The sequence below is a fragment of the Macrosteles quadrilineatus genome, unplaced genomic scaffold (assembly GCF_028750875.1).
Source record: "Macrosteles quadrilineatus isolate MER2022 unplaced genomic scaffold, UCM_ALF_1.0 Scaffold_19__1_contigs__length_3004403, whole genome shotgun sequence".
NCBI lineage: Eukaryota > Metazoa > Arthropoda > Insecta > Hemiptera > Cicadellidae > Macrosteles > Macrosteles quadrilineatus.
Window position 1 is genome coordinate 941,738 of NW_026542612.1, and position 19,813 is coordinate 961,550.

The 19,813-nt window shown below is 36.1% G+C and overlaps 1 protein-coding gene across 1 annotated transcript; it reads right to left on the reverse strand.

Annotated features, from left to right (window-relative positions):
- Positions 1 to 12,515: 12,515 nt before the first annotated feature.
- On the reverse strand, positions 12,516 to 12,950 carry LOC129005313 (uncharacterized). The gene has a single exon (XM_054434169.1). It carries the CDS (start codon positions 12,948 to 12,950, stop codon positions 12,516 to 12,518), a length of 435 nt encoding a protein of 144 aa, XP_054290144.1.
- Between the last annotated feature and the right edge of the window lie 6,863 nt (positions 12,951 to 19,813).

Consider the following 19,813-nt stretch of genomic DNA (forward strand, 5'->3'; position numbering starts at 1 on the left):
ATTATCAACACTTAAAGTTGAATGTTTCAGTCGACCACCTACTCTGATCAGCCCTTGGTCATCAAGAAAAGGATTTAGCTGTAAGAGTTTGCTTGATTTATCAACAGAATTGTTTTCCTTCAATGTTTTCAGTTCATGGGAGAATGATTGAGATTGAGCTAGTTTTATAAGTGAAAGTCTCGAATCATTTATTTCTGAACATGTAAGGGAACCTGTGAGACAATCTTTGGATTTTGTATTTTTATAAAACCTTAGACAATATTCTACAACTCGTACAAGTTTCTGCAATGATGAATACTTGCTAAATATATCATGACCATGAACATTTAAAGAGACCGCTGTTACAGTATTTGCCATACGCAATTCTAAAAGTGAGTTGACACTTGTATCAAGTCGAAAGTTTGAGCCTTCCTTCCAAAATTGATGTTCTCCAGATAACCATTGTGGTCCATTCCACCAGAGAGATGACGATAAAAGGGTTTGAACCAAAGAGCCACGAGATATTAGGTCTGCAGGATTTTCAGTGCCAACAACATGATTCCAATGGCTTATGTTTGTTAGGGATTGAATTGTTGAGATTCTGTTTGCAACAAATGTACTGTAATGAGATGATGGGGAATTGATCCAAGAAAGAACAACAGTAGAGTCAGAATAATAATAAACATTATTAGTATCAATGTTCAATGCTTTGATGAGAACTTGGGCTAATTGACTTAATAGCAAAGCGCCACAAAGCTCCAATCTTGGAATTGAAGTCACCTTCAATGGAGCAACACGAGACTTTGATGAAATTAACGTCACATTTGTTTCTCCTTTTACATCTTGACACCTAAGATAAACACAAGCTCCATAAGCAGCCATGGATCCATCACAAAATCCATGTAGTTCTACAGTTGCAGGTTCATTGGATGACAATACATATATGTTTATTGATAGTTTGTTCAAATTAGTTAATGATGCATGAAACTCAAGCCATCGATTATTCAAATGCGAGGGAAGTTTGTCATTCCAATCTAAGTTTTCCTTCCACAGTTGTTGCATTATAAGTTTAGCTAAGAGAATGACAGGTCCAATTAATCCCAAAGGATCAAATATCTTGGCTATTTCCGACAGAACTTGACGTTTTGTAATGCTTTGTGGTTGAGTATCTTGTGATAGTGAATATTTGAATACATCATGAGCGGTATCCCACATTAGACCCAACGTTTTGACTATTGAGTTGTTTATGTCTAAATTGTGTTCAGGATGAGCTTCAATATCTGATTCAGGAACGTTCTTTAGTAAGTCAACATGATTTGATGACCACTTTCTTAAATGAAAACCACCCTTGGATAGCAGTTCTATAAGATCACTTTGAAGACGTAGTGCTGATTCGATTGTATGTGCTCCACTTAGAACATCATCGACATAGAAATCATTGTGCAATGTTTTGCACGCGATTGGAAAATTTGAAACTTCATCTAGTGCAAGTTGTTGGAGTGTTCGGGTTGCTAGATATGGAGCGCTTTTGGTTCCATAAGTGACTGTCTTTAGTTGAAAGACCTTAATTGGTTCAGAAGTGTGTGATCTCCACAAAATGGATTGAAGGCTGTGTTGAGAGGGATCGATTTGTATCTGACGATACATTTTCTCAATGTCAGCTGTGAAGACGTATGCATTCTGAATCGGGAAATAATAGAAAATAGTTCATCTTGTACTCTGGGGCCATTCATTGAAACATCATTAAGTGAAAGACCAGTTGAAGATTTAGCAGAAGCGTCAAAAACAACACGTAATTTTGTTGTGGTAAATGATTCCTTAATAACAGCATGGTGTGGAATAAAATAAGATCGTGATGAACTTTTATGAGGCATGCTAGCTGAACTGAGTTCCCCAATACATTGCATGTGACCTAGCCTTTCATATTCACTCATAAAATCCCTGTAGTCATTGTACAACTTAAAGTTTTTGGCAAGTCTGTTTTCAAGAGTAGCAAACCATTTGAAAGCAGGAAACAGTATCCTTTAAAGGAATCTTTACGACGTATCTACCGCTTGTGTCGCGCATGGTTGTAGATTCATAATGTTCTTCACAAAGAAGATCCTCCCCAGTTAATGTGGATTGAGATTGATAATCTTCTAATTCCCAGAAACGTTGAATATTACTGTTTAACGAGTCTAGAGATGATACAAAGTATGTATGATTGTCGTCAGAAACGTGTTTTCTTACTTCTACATTCCCTGTGACTAACCATCCTAATTTAGTTTCCCTAAGAGATGGACCATTGACTGATAACTGTATTGTTTTGTCACCAAGAACATCCCAAAACGCTTGAGCCCCTAGGATCATGTCTATTTTTGATGGGTTATAATAATAAGGATCTGCAAGAGCGACATCAGGGGGAATCTGAGATGAATGATTGAATAAAACACTCCCTGGTAACTTTTCTGTAAGTTTGGGAAGAATTAGAAAGTCCATTTGTGTAGTGAATTCTGAATTTCTAGAATTGACTGTAACATTTACGACATGGTTGACAGAAGTTGTATTACAATTTATGCCTGTTATTGATACTGAAGCCTGTCTTTTGTTTACTTGTAATCGCTTACAGAGTGATTCTGAAATGAAGTTTGATTGTGATCCACAATCAAGTAATGCCTTACATGAAACAATCTTACCTCTAGGACTGATGACATTAACAAAAGCTGTAGAAAGGATAGTCTGAGTTGGTCTGCTAGAGGATTGATCATTGGCTGATGCGCCTACAGAAATAACTTGTTTATTATCCGCAGTGGATAACTGTTTGTTATCTGAGTGTGGTTGACTGTTCTTACCACAACTGTCTTTAGGAATTGATACTGACTTAAGGCAAAGTAAAGTGTTGTGTCTTTTTCCACAAGATTTGCAAACACTCTTACTTTTACACTGATTAGTTTTGTGAAATTTCAGACAGTTGTTACACAAATTTAAGCTTCTTACCTTGTTTATTCCATCAGGTATTGCTAGGTTGTGAAATTGTTCACATTGAAATAAAAAATGTGAGGACTGGCACAGTTCACATTTAGGTTCTGAAGATGACAAGCATGGCTGTCGTGATGACCATGACTTGTTTTGAAACCCAGAAGCAGAAGTAGGTTTGTGTTTGACAAAGTTAACATCATTATGTTTAGGCAGTGGAGCAACTAAAGGCTTACTGTTATTGTAATGAATTGAGTCAAGTATATGAAACCTATGATTTAAGAAATCATTTAGGTCTTGCATTGTTGGAAAGCTATTAGGCTTAAGATTATCTTGCCAATTCCTGAATGTGACAGGATCAAATTTGGAAGAAATCAAATGAATAAGTAGAGTATCCCATTTGTCAGTGGGTTCTCCAAGTGCATTCAATGCACGAATGTGCTTGTTGGAACTGTTGATCAGCTCTTTTAAAGATTGGACAGATTCTTTTTCTAACTTTGGTAGATTGAACAGAGAATGAACATGTTTTTGAACTATTAATGTTTTGTTGTTATACCTCTCTTGAATGAGGTTCCAAGCTACTGCATAGTTAGTGGAAGTTAACTCCAAAGATGAAATTACGTCAAAAGCTTCCTTTTTCAAACAAGATTTAAGGTAGTGCAATTTTTCAACGTCTGTTAGAGATTCATTGTTATGGATCATCACCGAAAACATATCAGAAAACGGAAACCAATCGTCAAAAGATCCATCAAAGGATGGCAGATTTAATACCGGTAGGTTTAGTTTAGGCCCTGAAACCTTGTCTGAAGTTTTCATTTGAATTGAAGTATTCTGATTGTTCGTAGTGAATGATTTGGCCTTACCTATTATTTTGTAGTATGCCGATTCAAAGGTTTCCCTTTCTACCTGTTGGGCATCCTCGTCATCCTCCAGTTCGATGTCCTGTTGGATGAGGTCGAATTTGTCAAGAAGTGTCTCTGCCTTGGGAAGCCTGACGCATAGTTCATTCAAAAATCCAGGAGAATCAATGGAATTTTCCAAGAAATGTTCAAATCTTGTTAATTGTGTCTTGATTGTGCTTCTTTTCTTTATTAATGCGTCCATTTTGTCTTGGAAAGTGCTAGTTGCAAGCTCTGTAATTTTGTCAGTTTGTTGATGAAAAATTGAAAAAAATACTTTACTGAAAATAATAAAAACTGTAATGAATCATACTGGATTAAAATCCGGCTCGAAGGACCAAAATGTAAAGTGAAATTGAATTGAATTGTAAAATAAAAGATAGAAAATATCTAGTACATGTTTATTGAAAGTAGCAGTGGACTGTAATAATTATAAGTTTGTTTTTAAAATATGTATAACCAAACAAAACATATGATTTGAATCACACATTGATAAATATAGTCTTTTTGAGAAATAATTGTATATAGGCTATGTAAATTATGTGTTTTTACACAGACACTAATATTTGAAACAGCTGGTTATACTAAAATTTGTACTTTCCTGTTAAAGGGAACATTCATTATTATCAATGATTTTTTTTGATATATCGATATTTTTGTTTTCCAATCCATTACAAATTGACAACAACTAACTAACTGATCTTGTTTGGGCTAAAACAGTCTATTATATGGATTAAGAAAAGAAATGAAACTGTTCTAAGCTAACCTAACATAACCAACCAAACTTGCTGTACCATTTAAAAACTCGGAATTTTTTAATGTTAATTACAGCAAGTTTGGTTAGTTATGTTAGGTTATTTTTTTGAGCGGAGCGAGCGAAGCTCTTATACGTCGACTCTTATGCATTTCGTAATACGCAAACTCCTCCTATACGGCTGAATCAATCGTTTTCAAATTTTGCATGGTGATAAAGACCATATCGGTGAGTGCCAACATCTATATGGCATTAAAAAAGTCCCTCAGGAATCCGCCCCACTGGGTCTCAAAGTTTCAATGTAATCCTTATGGAAGCAGTATTTGACACATAAACAAAGACATATGATCAGCTGTTGACTTTTGAATGCAGTAGATAAAGAAATAGCTGATAGCATCATTTCACAGATATTGGAACAGAAACGGTATGGATCATAAATATACTCAAATGACGACACTAGCTTGAGGTCCGTGACGTAGAAAGTGATGAAGGATGTGCAGTGTGGACACTGTTTATGACGATTAGATTTAGGTATCTGCATTCCTAAAATTCTATGGGAAGGGAGGAAAACGGGTCCGTGACGTAGGAAGTGGTGAAGGAAGTAGTCAAGGCGAGCAGTCAGGAGTGTGGGAACTGTTTATGACGATTAGATTAAGGTATCTGCAATCCTAAAATGCTATTGGAAGGGAAGGAAACAGGTCCCCGACGTAGAAAGTGGTGAAGGAAGAGGAGTAAAGACGAGCTGTTTGGGGAATGGGATCTGTTTATGACCATTAGATTATGATATTTGCAATCCTATGATGCTATGGGAAGGGAGAGAAACAGGTCCATGACGTAGGAAGTGGTGAAGGAAGTAGTAAAGGCAAGCAGGACTGTGGGAACTGTTTGTGACGATTAGATTAAGGTATCTGCAATTCTAAAATGCTATGGGAAGGGAGGAAAACAGGTCCGCGATGTAGGAAGTGGTGAAGGAAGTAGCCAAGGCGAGCTGCCCGGAATGTGGAAACTGTTTATGACGATTAGAATAATGTATCTACAATCTTAAAATGCTATGGGAAGGGAGGGAAACAGGTCCGTGACGTAGGAAGTGGTGAAGGAAGTAGTCAAGGCGAGCTGTCCGGAGTGTGGGAACTGTTTATGACGATTAGATCAAGGTATCTGCAATCCTAAAATGATATGGAAAGGGAGGAAAACAGGTTCGTGACGTAAGAAGGGGTGAAGGAAGTAGCAAAGGCGAGTTGTTCGGAGTGTGGGATCTGTTTATGACCAATAGATTAAGGTATTTGCAATCCAATAATGCTAAGGGAAGGGAGGGAAACACATCTGTGACGTAGGAAGTGGTGAAGGAAGTAGTAAAGGAGAGCAGTCCGGAGAGTGGGAACTTTTTATGACGATTAGGTTAAGGTATCTGCAATCCTAAAATGCTATGGGAAGGGAGAGAAACAGGTCCGTGACGTAGGAAATAGTGAAGGAAGTAGTAAATGCGAGCAGTCCGGAGTTTGGGAACTGTTTATGACGATTAGATTAAGGGATCTGCAAGCCTAAAATGCTATGGGAAAGAAGGGAAACAGGTCCGAGACGTAGGAAGTGGTGAAGGAAGTAGTCAAGGCGAGCAGTCAGGAGTGTGGGAACTGTTTAAACACCTCGACATAGAAAATTGTGAAAGAATTAGTAAAGGCTAGCAGTGTGGAGTTAGGGGAATGTTTGTGGAAATTAAATTAACGTATTTCAAATACTAAAATGCTATGGAAAGTGATGAAAACAAGTCCACGATGTAGTAAGTGGCTTAGGAAATAGTAAAGTATGAGCATAGTGTGAGAACCGTCTGTGACAGTTAGATTAATGTATCTTTAATCCTAAAATGCTTTGAGAAGGAAAGGAAACAGGCCCACGACGTAGGAAGTGGTGAAGGAAGTCGTAAAGGCTGGCAATGCAGAGTGGGGGAACCGTTTGGGCAGTAAGATAAATGTATTTAATACTTAAATGCTATGGGAAGGGAAGGAAACAGGCCCTACGATGTAGGAAGTAGTGAAGGAAGTAGTAAGGCTTGCAGTGCAGAGTGTGGGAACTGTCTTTGGCAATTACATTAATGTATCTGCAATCCAAAAATGATATGGGAAGAGAGGGAATCATGTCCACGACGTAGGGGGTGGTGAAGCAGGTGAGCAGTTTTGAGCGTGGGAATGGATTAATGTATCTGCAAAGCTAAAATGCTATGGGAAGATACTGTAGACTGTAGGTTAAAATGATTACGAAGCATGAATCGATACATATTTCGATACATGCAATCGTTTACAATATAAATTTACAACTGAGTTGACAACAGCCCATTTTTACTCCATAGAGGCTAAAAACGATTTTTACTCCCTAAAGAGTAAAAATGCTACTTTAGACCAGCAACGCATGTATTAAAAACGACTGTTTTCACTGCAGTATGACAAAAACAATATAATATGAACCCTTGATGACTCCGCTCAATTTTGTGGGTGCCTCTGCGAACGCCACCTAGTTTAGAACAGTTTCATTTTATTATTGTTTGTTGATACTGAACAATATTTATCATAGTTGTCAGCTGATATGTTTCAATTTGTTAATATCGATATATCGAGAAAAAAACCATCGATAATAATGAATGTTCTAGTGATGGGACAACCGATTCTGTTCAGTCGGTTTTTTCAGTTGAATGAAACACCGAATGAAAACAGTTGCGTACATACTATTCGGACTGATGACTGTTTCCAGTCTCTTTAAACAACGAATGAAACCAGTTGAAAGCATAGTATTAGACTAAATGAATGTTTTAGGCTCTGCTCTAATGACCTCTGATTGAAACATTTGTTTGCGTCTTCCAACAAATATAAACTTTCGGTTCTTATAATTCATTAAATGACTTTTATAAATGGTTATTTTTTATCATTGGCATTAATAAAATTATCGGTGGTGTTCTTTGTCAAATATTTTTTTGTTAAATCAGTTATTGGTATTAAAAAAAAATATGCAGTGACATAATGCTGTGCACAAGTTCATAAATGTTGTTAAAATTATATCTGTATACTTAATGGTTTGAAATAATACCATATTAAACTATAGAAATGTTTTATTTTATACAAATAAAATATGTCTGTCCAAATAAAATACTTAAATTCAAACAAATACAATTAGGTAAATGTAATGGCTTTGCTTTCCTAATAAATGAAACAAATTATAGAGAGAATTGTTTAACATAAAAAAATTTTGTAACATTATTGGTTTAAAGGTTACATGTTTTGTATGATACGTTTTACTTGTCAACAAACTTTTGATTTGCGTTTAAGAAGACCACCGGAAGTGAGCATTCCTGTCAAGACAGGAAATAAGCTTCTGTGTACATATACAGGGTGGCGCAGATGGATCGGGTGGTTTTAAAATACTTGTCAAACTGTCCATTTTAAAGGTATTGGATTGAAATAAAGTGCAAAACCTGTAGTTACAATGGAAGTTTATTGACAAAAATTTACTTAAGCTAGTTTTTTATAAATTACATCCATCAAATGCCTTCCTTCTCGAGCGACGCATTCTTGGAGTCGATCCTTGAGGTTCCGCATTGCTCGCTCAAGCACATCAAAAGGAATTGATGTGATTTTGTTGTGAATTGAAGCCTTCAACTCCTGAATGGTCCGGGGTTTGTTCATGTAGACCCTTGCTTCAGGAGTTGAAGGCTGCAATTCACAACGAAATCACATCAATTCCTGGTGATGTGCTTGAGCAAGCAATGCGGAACCTCAAGGACCGACTCCAAGAATGCGTCGCTCGAGAAGGAAGGCATTTGATGGATGTAATTTAAAAAAAACTAACTTAACTAATTTTTTTCAATAAACTTCCATTGTAACTACACGTTTTGCACTTTATTTCAATCCAATACCTTTAAAATTGACAGTTTGACAAGTATTTTAAAACCACCCGATCCATCTGCGCCACCCTGTACAATGGTAACATTTTAGTAACAACCAAAATGCTTAAAAAGATGCTTGTTCAATCTATAACTTTTACCAAAACTGTTTCCAGTTCAAACTGTTTTCAATCGTATAAAATAAACTACTATTGTTCTTTTTCCAGTCTATGTTGAACTGATTTCAGTCTTAAAACTCAATTCAGTCAAATCAGTCGTTCAAAAATTCAACCGATTGTAAAAACTACAACCGATTGAGTCGGTTTTTTACCAACAATCGATTGAATCGGTTGTTTTCAATCGGTTGTTCCCATCACTAGAATGTTCCCTTTAACAGGAAAGTACCCTAAAGGTAAACATGTTAAACATGGTATTACTAAACATGTGCTATAAGGATTTATTAGATTAGTTAAAAAGATTGATTTTTCACTATTTTAAACCAGGTTTTATTTGCACAAAATAAAAACATAACCAAAACAATTTTCAACATAATGGAGACTATGAGATGTTGACTAGGACAGCCAATAGGAGGAGGCCGACGAACTTTAACTGGTAGACGCGAACAAAATACAAATAATACTATAGTCGTTGATAGACGAATATAGCAAGCACCCTTCCATGTTGGGTTTAAGTGTGCTCTCCAACAGCCACCTGAAGATTTCACATTGAATTTAGGACTGGTAGATAATCACTGCATAACTAACCTGTTGATTTTGGAAGAAAAGGAGGCGGGTAGGACTACATCGCAAACAGAACAGAGGAGATATTAGATGAGTGGCAAATGCGTTGGGAGCAGAGTGTTTAATGTTAACATTTTAAAGGTAAAAGCTCGGATATATACCTAACATCAGAAAGAGACTGGAACAAGATTGAGAGATGGGCCATTATGAAACGCAGTTTGTCACAGGACATGGCAAATTTCTAGGCAAATTTGTGGAGATTTCACATGGTGGAAGAGGAAGTATGTAGATGTGGGGAAATAAAAACCATGAGTCACATATTTATAAATTGTTCACTCCATGAGACAAATAGGAGAGAACAGGAAGAAGTCTGGATAAGAGAGGTCTAGATATGAGAAAATAAAACATGATGAGTGATAAGGAAACAATTGAGACTTAAAAAATAGGAAAAACTAATGTTTTGTTAGAATAATTTATATTTGTTATTATGGACAACCTAATGCGGCTATGAGTAAGGCTATTTGTAGAAAACACTATTTACAAGAAATGTTGATTACATTGATATGTTATGTACATCTTGAGTATTTCCATAATCTTTGAGTCGAATCTTTTAAAGCCATCAGAAATTATGACTGTTATTCATAAAAAAAAAAAACTCCTGTAATACTTAGGAATTGCTCGAATTCGAGCAACAGGTACACTAGTTTTGTATTATATCTATAAACATTTTTTATTTATTGCTTTATTAAAAACCATGAAACAAGATTGCTCCGCTCAACTGGCTTTCATTGCTATGAAAACTACCCTGAACACATTCCTGCAGAAAAAAATGTTCCCCTCCATGTCCTCTACACCCCTCTTTTGAGCATTCATTGACTGGACTAAAAGAACATTGTCTTAAAATAAGACTTTATTTATACAGAAAAAATACCTGAAATGAAAAGTCTATAGGTTTTCCACCAAATATGATTGATTTAATTAGACATACTTTTTAAAGTAACAAGCAATTGTTTGGTACAAATAAATGAAATCAGTTTTTGTTGGGAAGCCTAAAATATACTGATCCTTGTTTTGTTTTTTATCTTCTTCGTAACCAAAAATAACAAGACTATTTAAACATCTGTCGGCTGATAATTAGGTGACAACTACAATATAATATTTAACATTTTTAAGGCTCTGGTCATATCACTACAGGAGGCCCGTGTGAAGACTGGAAGTCCATGGAGTTTCGGGAGGGTTCCGAAAAGTCACAAAACAAAATAAAAAGAAATAAAATAAAATAACAACAAGGATAAACGTGATTTCCATCAAAACTGAAACTGGATTCTTGAATTTCACTTTTCCTCCAGACTTTGTCGTATACGACTTTTTAAGATCCACATCTTTTGAAGTTTGAGATACAGTTGTGGGCTTAACTTCATCATTCTGAAGGACATAGTCCGGTTTAACTCTGTCAAGACTAACTTTAACATTAGAACCATTCAGTTTTATTGTGATAGTTTTACCGTCACTGGATGAGGTACACTGTATGATTGTTGTAAAGATTTTCTCATAGCATCCACTCTCAGAAAAACGTGCAAACATGTATCCAAATCACGAAAAATGAAGCTTCGGTTGAGGCCGTGTCTCTTGATATTTGTTGGTTTTATTGAGGACAGCTTGACTTGTAATCAAGACACAAAATAAGTCGGATCCTCCGACTAGTAGGGGTGCAATAAGTAGGGGTGCCGTGCCGAATTGGTTGTTGGCATAACATACTCGCCGGGGAGATGTAAAACCTCTCCAGAAACCATTTCTGCAGACGAGGTGTTCAGATCCACATGGGAAGCGTTTCTTATTCCAAGAAGCACTGTGGTTAAGGATTCGACCCACGTGGAGGCGGAGGGGCACATGATGGCCGCCTTGAGTTGTCTGTGAAAACGCTCCACCATGCCAATTGCGCATGGGTGGTAACTTGTTGTCCTTAATCTTGAAAATCCACACAAATTTCCTAACTCAGCAAAGAGTGCAGATTCAAATTGTTTACCCTGGTCTGTTGTTATTCGCAAGGGAACACCATACCTTGATAAACAATTGAAAAGAGCTAACGAGACTTCTTCGGCAGAGATACCTTGCAGGTACCTGAGGTGGGGACTTTTGGCTGAACACTTGTCCAAATGGTAGTAGTCTATGGGCAAAAAATCTGCCGAGGTACCAAAATACTAAACAAATATGCAGAAGTGGGGTTCTCTTACCAGACGAAGAAAATATCTTGTGGGCGTGTGGTGCTGTTCAGGATCCTGGCCATCTGCTGATCTGTCCACGCCTAGACCAGTCTTGCACATTAGATGATCTTTTACAAGCGAATGACAAAGCCATATCGGTAGCTAATTTTTGGAAAAGCAAAGTCTGATTTCCGGACACGGAAAGTAAGTAGTATGTACCTAACTTGAGGTACCTACTGTTACTTTGGGTGACGTAGCTCAGGAATGAAACTCGGCACTCGCTTGTTCAATGATCATATTACGATATAATTGGGAACAGTGCTTTTCGTTAGCCTTATTGTAAAATAACCTTGTTCAATAAACTGATATACAGTGTGGTAGAAAAGTTCCGGAACGGTTTAATATATTTTTTACTAATTTAGCTTATTTTATCTCAATCCTTGAACCTCATTGGTCCAAACTTGTTATGTAAAAGTAACATAACAATGCTGTAAAGTAAGTAAACAATACTGTAATGTGAATCTTTTCAATTCTATAAAAACTGAGTTGAAAGAGATATAGTTTAAAAAACTGTCATAGGTAAAAATGATGTGGTGGGGGTGGTTTTGGGGACATTTTTAAATGTAAAGGGGGGTCATGTTATACCTCATTTTAGCTAATTTTAATGGCTACAATGTGGTTTGTAATGAAACCCATGTTGCCATTAGGCATTTTTGAGACAAAACAGCTTTTGAAACTTCAAAAAGTTTGAAAAAGCGTAACATTAGGAAAAGGGTTTGAAACCACAGTTTTTTTGGAAGCTCATTTAGCAATTAAAGTGTTATCGAAATTTGAACCCCCACGAAATTCCACCTCTTTGGAGAGAAAAGTAGTTCATAGGTATATTTTTTTGTACGTTTTTAAACACCTGTAAATATATGGATAAAAAATTTAAAACTTTTTAACCAAAATACTCAGGAATAAAAGTCCATTAAAATAATGTATAACTTAAGACTACCCCCTTTACATTTGAAAATTTCCCAAAAACCACCCCCACCCCCAAAATCTGCCCTTTTGGGTGCTTTTTTGGGTTTAAAAATAATTTATCTGAATTCAAATAAGGGGTTCCAGTTACAATTAGGTTTCTATTTGCTTCATATCGGTGCTATAGAAGTAGGTTTCTATTTGCTTCATATCGGTGCTATAGAAGTAGGTTTCTATTTGCTTCATATCGGTGCTATAGAAGTAGGTTTCTATTTGCTTCATATCGGTGCTATAGAAGTAGGTTTCTATTTGCTTCATATCGGTGCTATAGAAGTAGGTTTCTATTTGCTTCATATCGGTGCTATAGAAGTAGGTTTCTATTTGCTTCATATCGGTGCTATAGAAGTAGGTTTCTATTTGCTTCATATCGGTGCTATAGAAGTAGGTTTCTATTTGCTTCATATCGGTGCTATAGAAGTAGGTTTCTATTTGCTTCATATCGGTGCTATAGAAGTAGGTTTCTATTTGCTTCATATCGGTGCTATAGAAGCCGGCCGGGTGTTCTGGGACATTCTGTATAGCTCCCATATTTAAATAATAATAAGATCAATACAATTTTTGCTATCAAAATATTCTATTCAATTTCTAGTTGACATCGGTGCATTCAAGCGTTTCACATAAATACAGGGTTCAGATTTCTATTTTACATTGGGGACTATATAATAGTCTACTTCCCACTGTCTAAAGTCAATAAGTCAATAATAAAACCTCACTGTCATGCCCAAGTTAAGTAAAAATAAGAATAACTATTTTTCAACAACAAAGCATAGGCCTACGTGAAACACAGGTCATAAAAGGCTAAAAAGATATAACAATAGGATGCAAAACATTAAGGTATAATCAAATAACGTTAAATATTTTTTATTGTAAACGAAAAGCTATCACAAGTTCCAAACCCATTAATAGTGTAATTTTCTAACATTTTTAAGGAGATATCCTAATGAAAATATAATTAATCAGGCAAATGGAAATTCGCTTATTTGCAGGGTTGCTACGGCGGGGGTATTTTATGACTGTTTTCATAAAAATATAGCATATCTAAAAGATAATTTTCATAAAACTCAGGATAACAGCCGAGGTTGATACGGCAACGTTTATAGAATTTAACTTATTTCATAAATTAATCATTTCTTTTACTAATGACTTATTTCATACGAAAAATTATTCCTGTAGGCTATTAATTTTTGTTTAAATAAACTTTGTGGAATTGTGAAATCAAGTGCATTTAACAGCTCTGCGTGTATACATTAAAACATTATGCCCTTTGTTTCCATGAATACAAATCAATATTTAGCCTACTTTACAAACTCTCACCTCAGAACATGGAAAGCCCATGAGGCGGAATCCTAGGTCAATATTATCGATATGTCTCCTCGGAACTGTAGCTTTATTTTTGAGCAATTTAAGCCCAGTCGCTTCAGTAGTTTTTGAGTTTAGTTCTAGGCAATCTAAACAGGTTGCCGCAAACCGATTTCAAATATCTCAAATAGTTAAAAAGATAAAGGAGGGTGCAAGGTAATTTTCAGCCACCCTCATGGTTATTTGGAATTGATATGTTTTAGGGCGCCATTTTGTTATTATTAGGCCGATTATCGTTTTCTTTATGTCAATTGTTTTGTTTCACCAATACCTGTAAAATGATACCAAAGTTGACTATACTTGTCGTTTAAAAATTTTGAGCTACCCCCTACCCCCGCTTCTAAGGGCAAAATTTTCAAAATCAACCATTATTATTGTAGCCCCTCATATCTAAGAAGGTTGCCACAAACCGATTTAGAATATCTCAAATGGTTGAAAAGTTAAGGGGGGGGGGGGTGCAAGTTACTTTTCAGCCACCCTGTATATCGCAATAAGCAAGAGGTCAGGTCGCTGTTAATTGATTGTTGTTCCTTTACCAGAGATCTTCAGTTTATTATTTTTGCAAAACCAGAGGGATGTCACTTTCTTCATCACAAGTCCAGGCATTCGTTATCAGAATCCGTGGAGAATGGCTGATCGTAACCTCAACCCATTGCGAAGCATGGGTGTTTCTGTTTATGCAAACTGTAGATCTAGTTTAAATACAATACCACGTCCACCTACACATAAAATAGGAGTGTTCACCTTTTGACTGACAAATATATATTTCAAGAGTCCAACGCACCTTTTGACGAATAGATACAAGTTCATAGATAACTTACTAGCCTTTAAAAAGTTAAAAACATGCAAATTACGTGGCTCTGTTGATTGTGGGTCTTGGTCTGTTTCTGTTGACGCAACAGAGATGCCAGGGACCGGCCACCGGCCAAGCAGGGTCATCAGTCACCGAGCTCTTCCTCTCGCCCTTTCCGGACCAAATCTGCACACTACCAAATCACCTTGACCCTATTCTCTAAATACTAGTCCGTTGAGTGTCTCAATGTCTAGACAGGTTCAAAGAAAACAACTCAACAGATTTTACCAACTTCATATTTCGTCACATTAAAATCTTATTTTTGGGAATTTAGCTTTGTTTTCCTAAGTAATTGGCACTAAGTAATATTGAGACCTTGGTAGGTAGTTTGTTGATACGTATTAACTTTTAGTACCGGTATTAAAGCAATGTAAATGCCCAATATACAATATCAATAGAATGTCTGCTTTGGTTGTATCATGAATTGTAACGATCTCTAAGTTATGTTTCTCAAACTAAAAATGTAGGAGTTTCTATTTTCAATTAAAATGTTTATTTTACATCTATGACGAAGCTTGGGATACACAAGTACAATACCCAATTGATAAAACTTATAGATAAGAAGAACATCGGGTTTACATTGTCGGGCATCAGTCTGCTCACTAAGCAGATTTCCATTTGGTTGATTCTATATTAACTAAAAATTAGTCCTTTAGCAAGTCAGTTGTACTCGCAGGCATATTCCCTAATTATATAATACAATTGTACCTGTTGCTCAAATTCGAGCAATTGCGAAGTATTACAGGCGTTATTTTAAAACGAATAACAATAACAGTTATAATTTCCTATGCCTTTAAAAGAGTCGACTCATAGACTATGGAAGCACTCACGATGTACATAGCAGTTCGATATAATCAACATTTCTTGTAAATATCTTATCATTTTTCAAAAGCTGATATTTTTTTATTGTTTTCTATAAATGTTTCCCACTCATAGCCTCTTTAGGTTGTTCATAATAACGATTATTTAAATATATAAAAGGCAAAGCCCTCACTGACACACTGACTCACTGACTCACTCACTCATCACTAATTCTCCCACTTCCCATTTACCTAGGAGGCTGAAATTCGGTACACCGATTCTTTGGACATTAAATAGGAAAACTAAGTAGTTTTTATTCTGATCGGGCTTTCAGGCTCCGCCCTAGGTGCTCTGGATTTTCCCATGTTAACCTTATGATTTTTCATATTTAAAATGAATTAATGAATCTTAACAGCTGTTTAAATTAACCAAGTTGGTTCTGTTCTATGATGTTCAATAGCATTAAAGTTACAAGGATTACCAACAGGGTTCAAATGGGCGCAGCACTATTATTTTTTTATTTATGACAACAGCTAATTTGCAACCAAAAGGTGAGTGAGCGTAGCGAACGAACTTCAACCTGGAGGCGAGTTAGCATAGTGAACGAGCTAACCTGAAGGCAAGTGAGCGCAGCGAACGAGCGGACGTGATTGAGCCATGATGCGAATACTTTTGAAGTTAAACGGGACAAAGCCCGCGGGTACAGCTAGTCTATTATATTATTAAAGTGATACAACCAAATTTTATGTAAACGGTTAAGGCCATTTACCAAATAAAAATATAGGCAAATGGCACATTAAAATGTTACCGGTATTCGATTAATTTAGTAATCAACAGCTGGTAATATAGTTTGTTTGTTTACATTGTTGTTTACTTATTTTAATATTTACTTTTAGCGAATTTCCCATATAGGGAACTAGCTGTTGTACCCGTGCTTTGCAACGGGAAGAGGATACAAAATAGAAACATTTTAATCTTTATCTCTTGCATATAAATGTTACACATCCGCCAACGCTTTTAGAAACAAAATTCAACTTTTATGGCCTTAATAGAAACGTTTAAGTTATGACTTTTAAATCTGGTAAGTAGTAGATACCACCATTTTGGTTTTGATTAATTTTAAATCTTGTGTAGGCTGATATGAGAAAAACTGACCAAATCTTCGAGTAAAACTTTGACATAGGTACATGATTTACCAGATTTACCTTCATCTCCCTTAATTACACAGGGGGTAAAATTCTGGAGAGTAAAAATTCGGAGGTAAAAATCCGGGCCGTACATCTACAGTTGTCAAAACGCTAGTTATATGGACAGGGAGTAAAATTCCGGTTTTTAAAACGTTTTTATTAGGTCGCTTTCTTGTCCGCTACAAATTTTGCAACCGATTTTATACTAACTTCCCGATGAGCTAGGGACTTGAAACTTGAAACATATCTCACAAATGGAAGACAATGCAATATCATACAATTTAATTTTCATATTTCCCTTGGGCTACGCCCCATGGGCTTGTTTTTATTAAATCTATTTCTTGCAAATTTTGATACTTCCCGATGAGCTAGAGACTTGAAATTTGAAACATAGCTCACAAATGGGTGACATTGCAATATTATATCATTTAATTTTCATATTTCCTTTCGGGCTACGCCTCATGGGCTTATTTTATTAGCTCGCTTTCCTACAAATTTTGATATCAATTTTAAACGATGTAACCGATAAGCTAGAGACTTGAAATTTGAAACATAACTCACAAATGCATGACAATGCGGGATCATTTAATTTTCATATTTCCCTTGGGCTACGCCCCATGGGCTTCCAAATTTTTCATGTTAACATTTTGAAAGGATGTAAATATATCAACTAATTTAAGTCAGCTGTAAATACTTAAATTTGACAGTTCAAAAAGCAGAGGTTAAGAGGTACAGGTTCTGCTCCCAAGAGATTCTTTATACAAACAAACATTTCAAAATAAAGATAAACAATCTGATTGCAGATATAAAGGAGTTTGTTAATAATGTCATTTGTTATTTATTTAGTATTCTATAAAGTAAACAATAAATCGAATAGATTGATATATTTATAGTTAGTAGTCATATGTACATATTACTCAATGGGTTTAATTATTGGTTTGAGGATGCAATCTAATACATAATTATATGCAAAGAAACTCAAATAAACCTTAGATTTCCCACATGCCTCTGTCTTAATCTGATATAGACGCTTGAAATCGATTTAACATGCACACACATTAAAACTAAAAAGTATAAAATAATTTATAAATAAAAAAACTTTTTTAAACAAAACGTTTTTAAACGCTCTAAAAAGTAGAAAATAATTTACAAATAATTTATAAATATGTTGAGAGAGTATAAATACTTGTACGATTTAAAACAAAAAACGTGGGGTGCATGCAATAGATAGTTTACAATTACCTTCACCTACTGAACTAATGTATTATTATCAATTAATTGCATGCACCCAACGTTTTTCGTTTTAAATCGTACAAGTATTTATACTCTCTCAAAATGTTTATAAATTATTTGTAAATTATTTTCTACTTTTTAGAGCGTTTAAAAACGTTTTGTTTAAAAAAGTTTTTTATTTATAAATTATTATTGCTTATCTAAATTATCACGCTCTGTCTATTTTCATTAGACTTCCAAATCCACGGGGGTAAAAATTCCGCCCGCGAACAAACTTTAGAGCGCTCAGGTTACTACGCCATAGCATAGATTAAAAGAAGTAGATATACTCCTTTTATCTATGGTAATAGTGACGTCAGCTTTGCCCAGGGTGTAAATTTCCAGGGGGATAAAATTCCGGCGACCCGTTTTTACAAGTGTGGTGATGTTTTAATTTTCATGCAGTGGTAGGAAAACCCCATTCCTATACTTCCTACGTTTGACTGTGCTCTCAACACAGCTGAAATGTACCGGACCCGGCGTAACTGCAAACATAATTGTTTCCCATAAAAATGTTTCTAACTGTTTGTAACTATCCAATTATGGTTTGATTTTATTTTATTTGTCCCTGAAATAGGACCCTACAATAAATTTAAAATCTGATAGATCTGGCATATACTGTAACATTTTAAACACGATCTTAGCAATAATTGAAGTCCGTGTTAAACTATGTCAAGGTATAATCTCGTTGCTTTTTGTAGTTTGTGGACACATCAAGTCACGCTGTATTGAAATGATCTAAACATTATTGAGAAATTCGACGAACTGTTGAATTTTCTCCGTGATAATTATGCCATACAGCGATTGTATGAGACGTAGGATACTGTCTATATTGTTTTTATCTAGGCCTACTGGTTTTGTTTACTAGCACCAGCACCAGCTCCAGCAGCGGCTGCTATTGGATCCTGTCTATACTGTAATACTGTTTTTGTCTACACCGCTACTCCTACCATTGTCACTGTCTGTTTGCCAACACTGGACACCAGGACGGACGTGGTCGATGTTACAACTAGTTCCTGTCGATGGCGTAACTCGAGTTTTGGCACCGAGGATCATCTTGTGTCACTTAACTAGGGCTACAGCGTGTTGGCGATGCAATATAACACCAGCAGACTTCTCAATTCCGAGGATCATCTTGTGTCACTTAACTAGGGCTACAGCGTGTTGACGATGCAATATAACCCTAGACCAACTAACACCAGTAGACTTCTCAATTCCGAGGATCATCTTGTGTCACTAACTAGGGCTACAGCGTGTTGACGATGCAATATAACCCTAGACCAACTAACACCAGTAGACTTCTCAATTCCGAGGATCATCTTGTGTCACTAACTAGGGCTACAGCGTGTTGACGATGCAATATAACCCTAGACCAACTAACACCAGTAGACTTCTCAATTCCGAGGATCATCTTGTGTCACTAACTAGGGCTACAGCGTGTTGACGATGCAATATAACCCTAGACCAACTAACACCAGTAGACTTCTCAATTCCGAGGATCATCTTGTGTCACTAACTAGGGCTACAGCGTGTTGACGATGCAATATAACCCTAGACCAACTAACACCAGTAGACTTCTCAATTCCGAGGATCATCTTGTGTCACTTAACTAGGGCTACAGCGTGTTGACGATGCAATATAACCCTAGACCAACTAACACCAGTAGACTTCTCAATTCCGAGGATCATCTTGTGTCACTAACTAGGGCTACAGCGTGTTGACGATGCAATATAACCCTAGACCAACTAACACCAGTAGACTACTCAATTCCGAGGATCATCTTGTGTCACTTAACTAGGGCTACAGCGTGTTGACGATGCAATATAACCCTAGACCAACTAACACCAGTAGACTTCTCAATTCTCATCCCATTGTAAAATCAGAACCTTCATTTTTTCCAGTTTATTTCATCTTTGTGA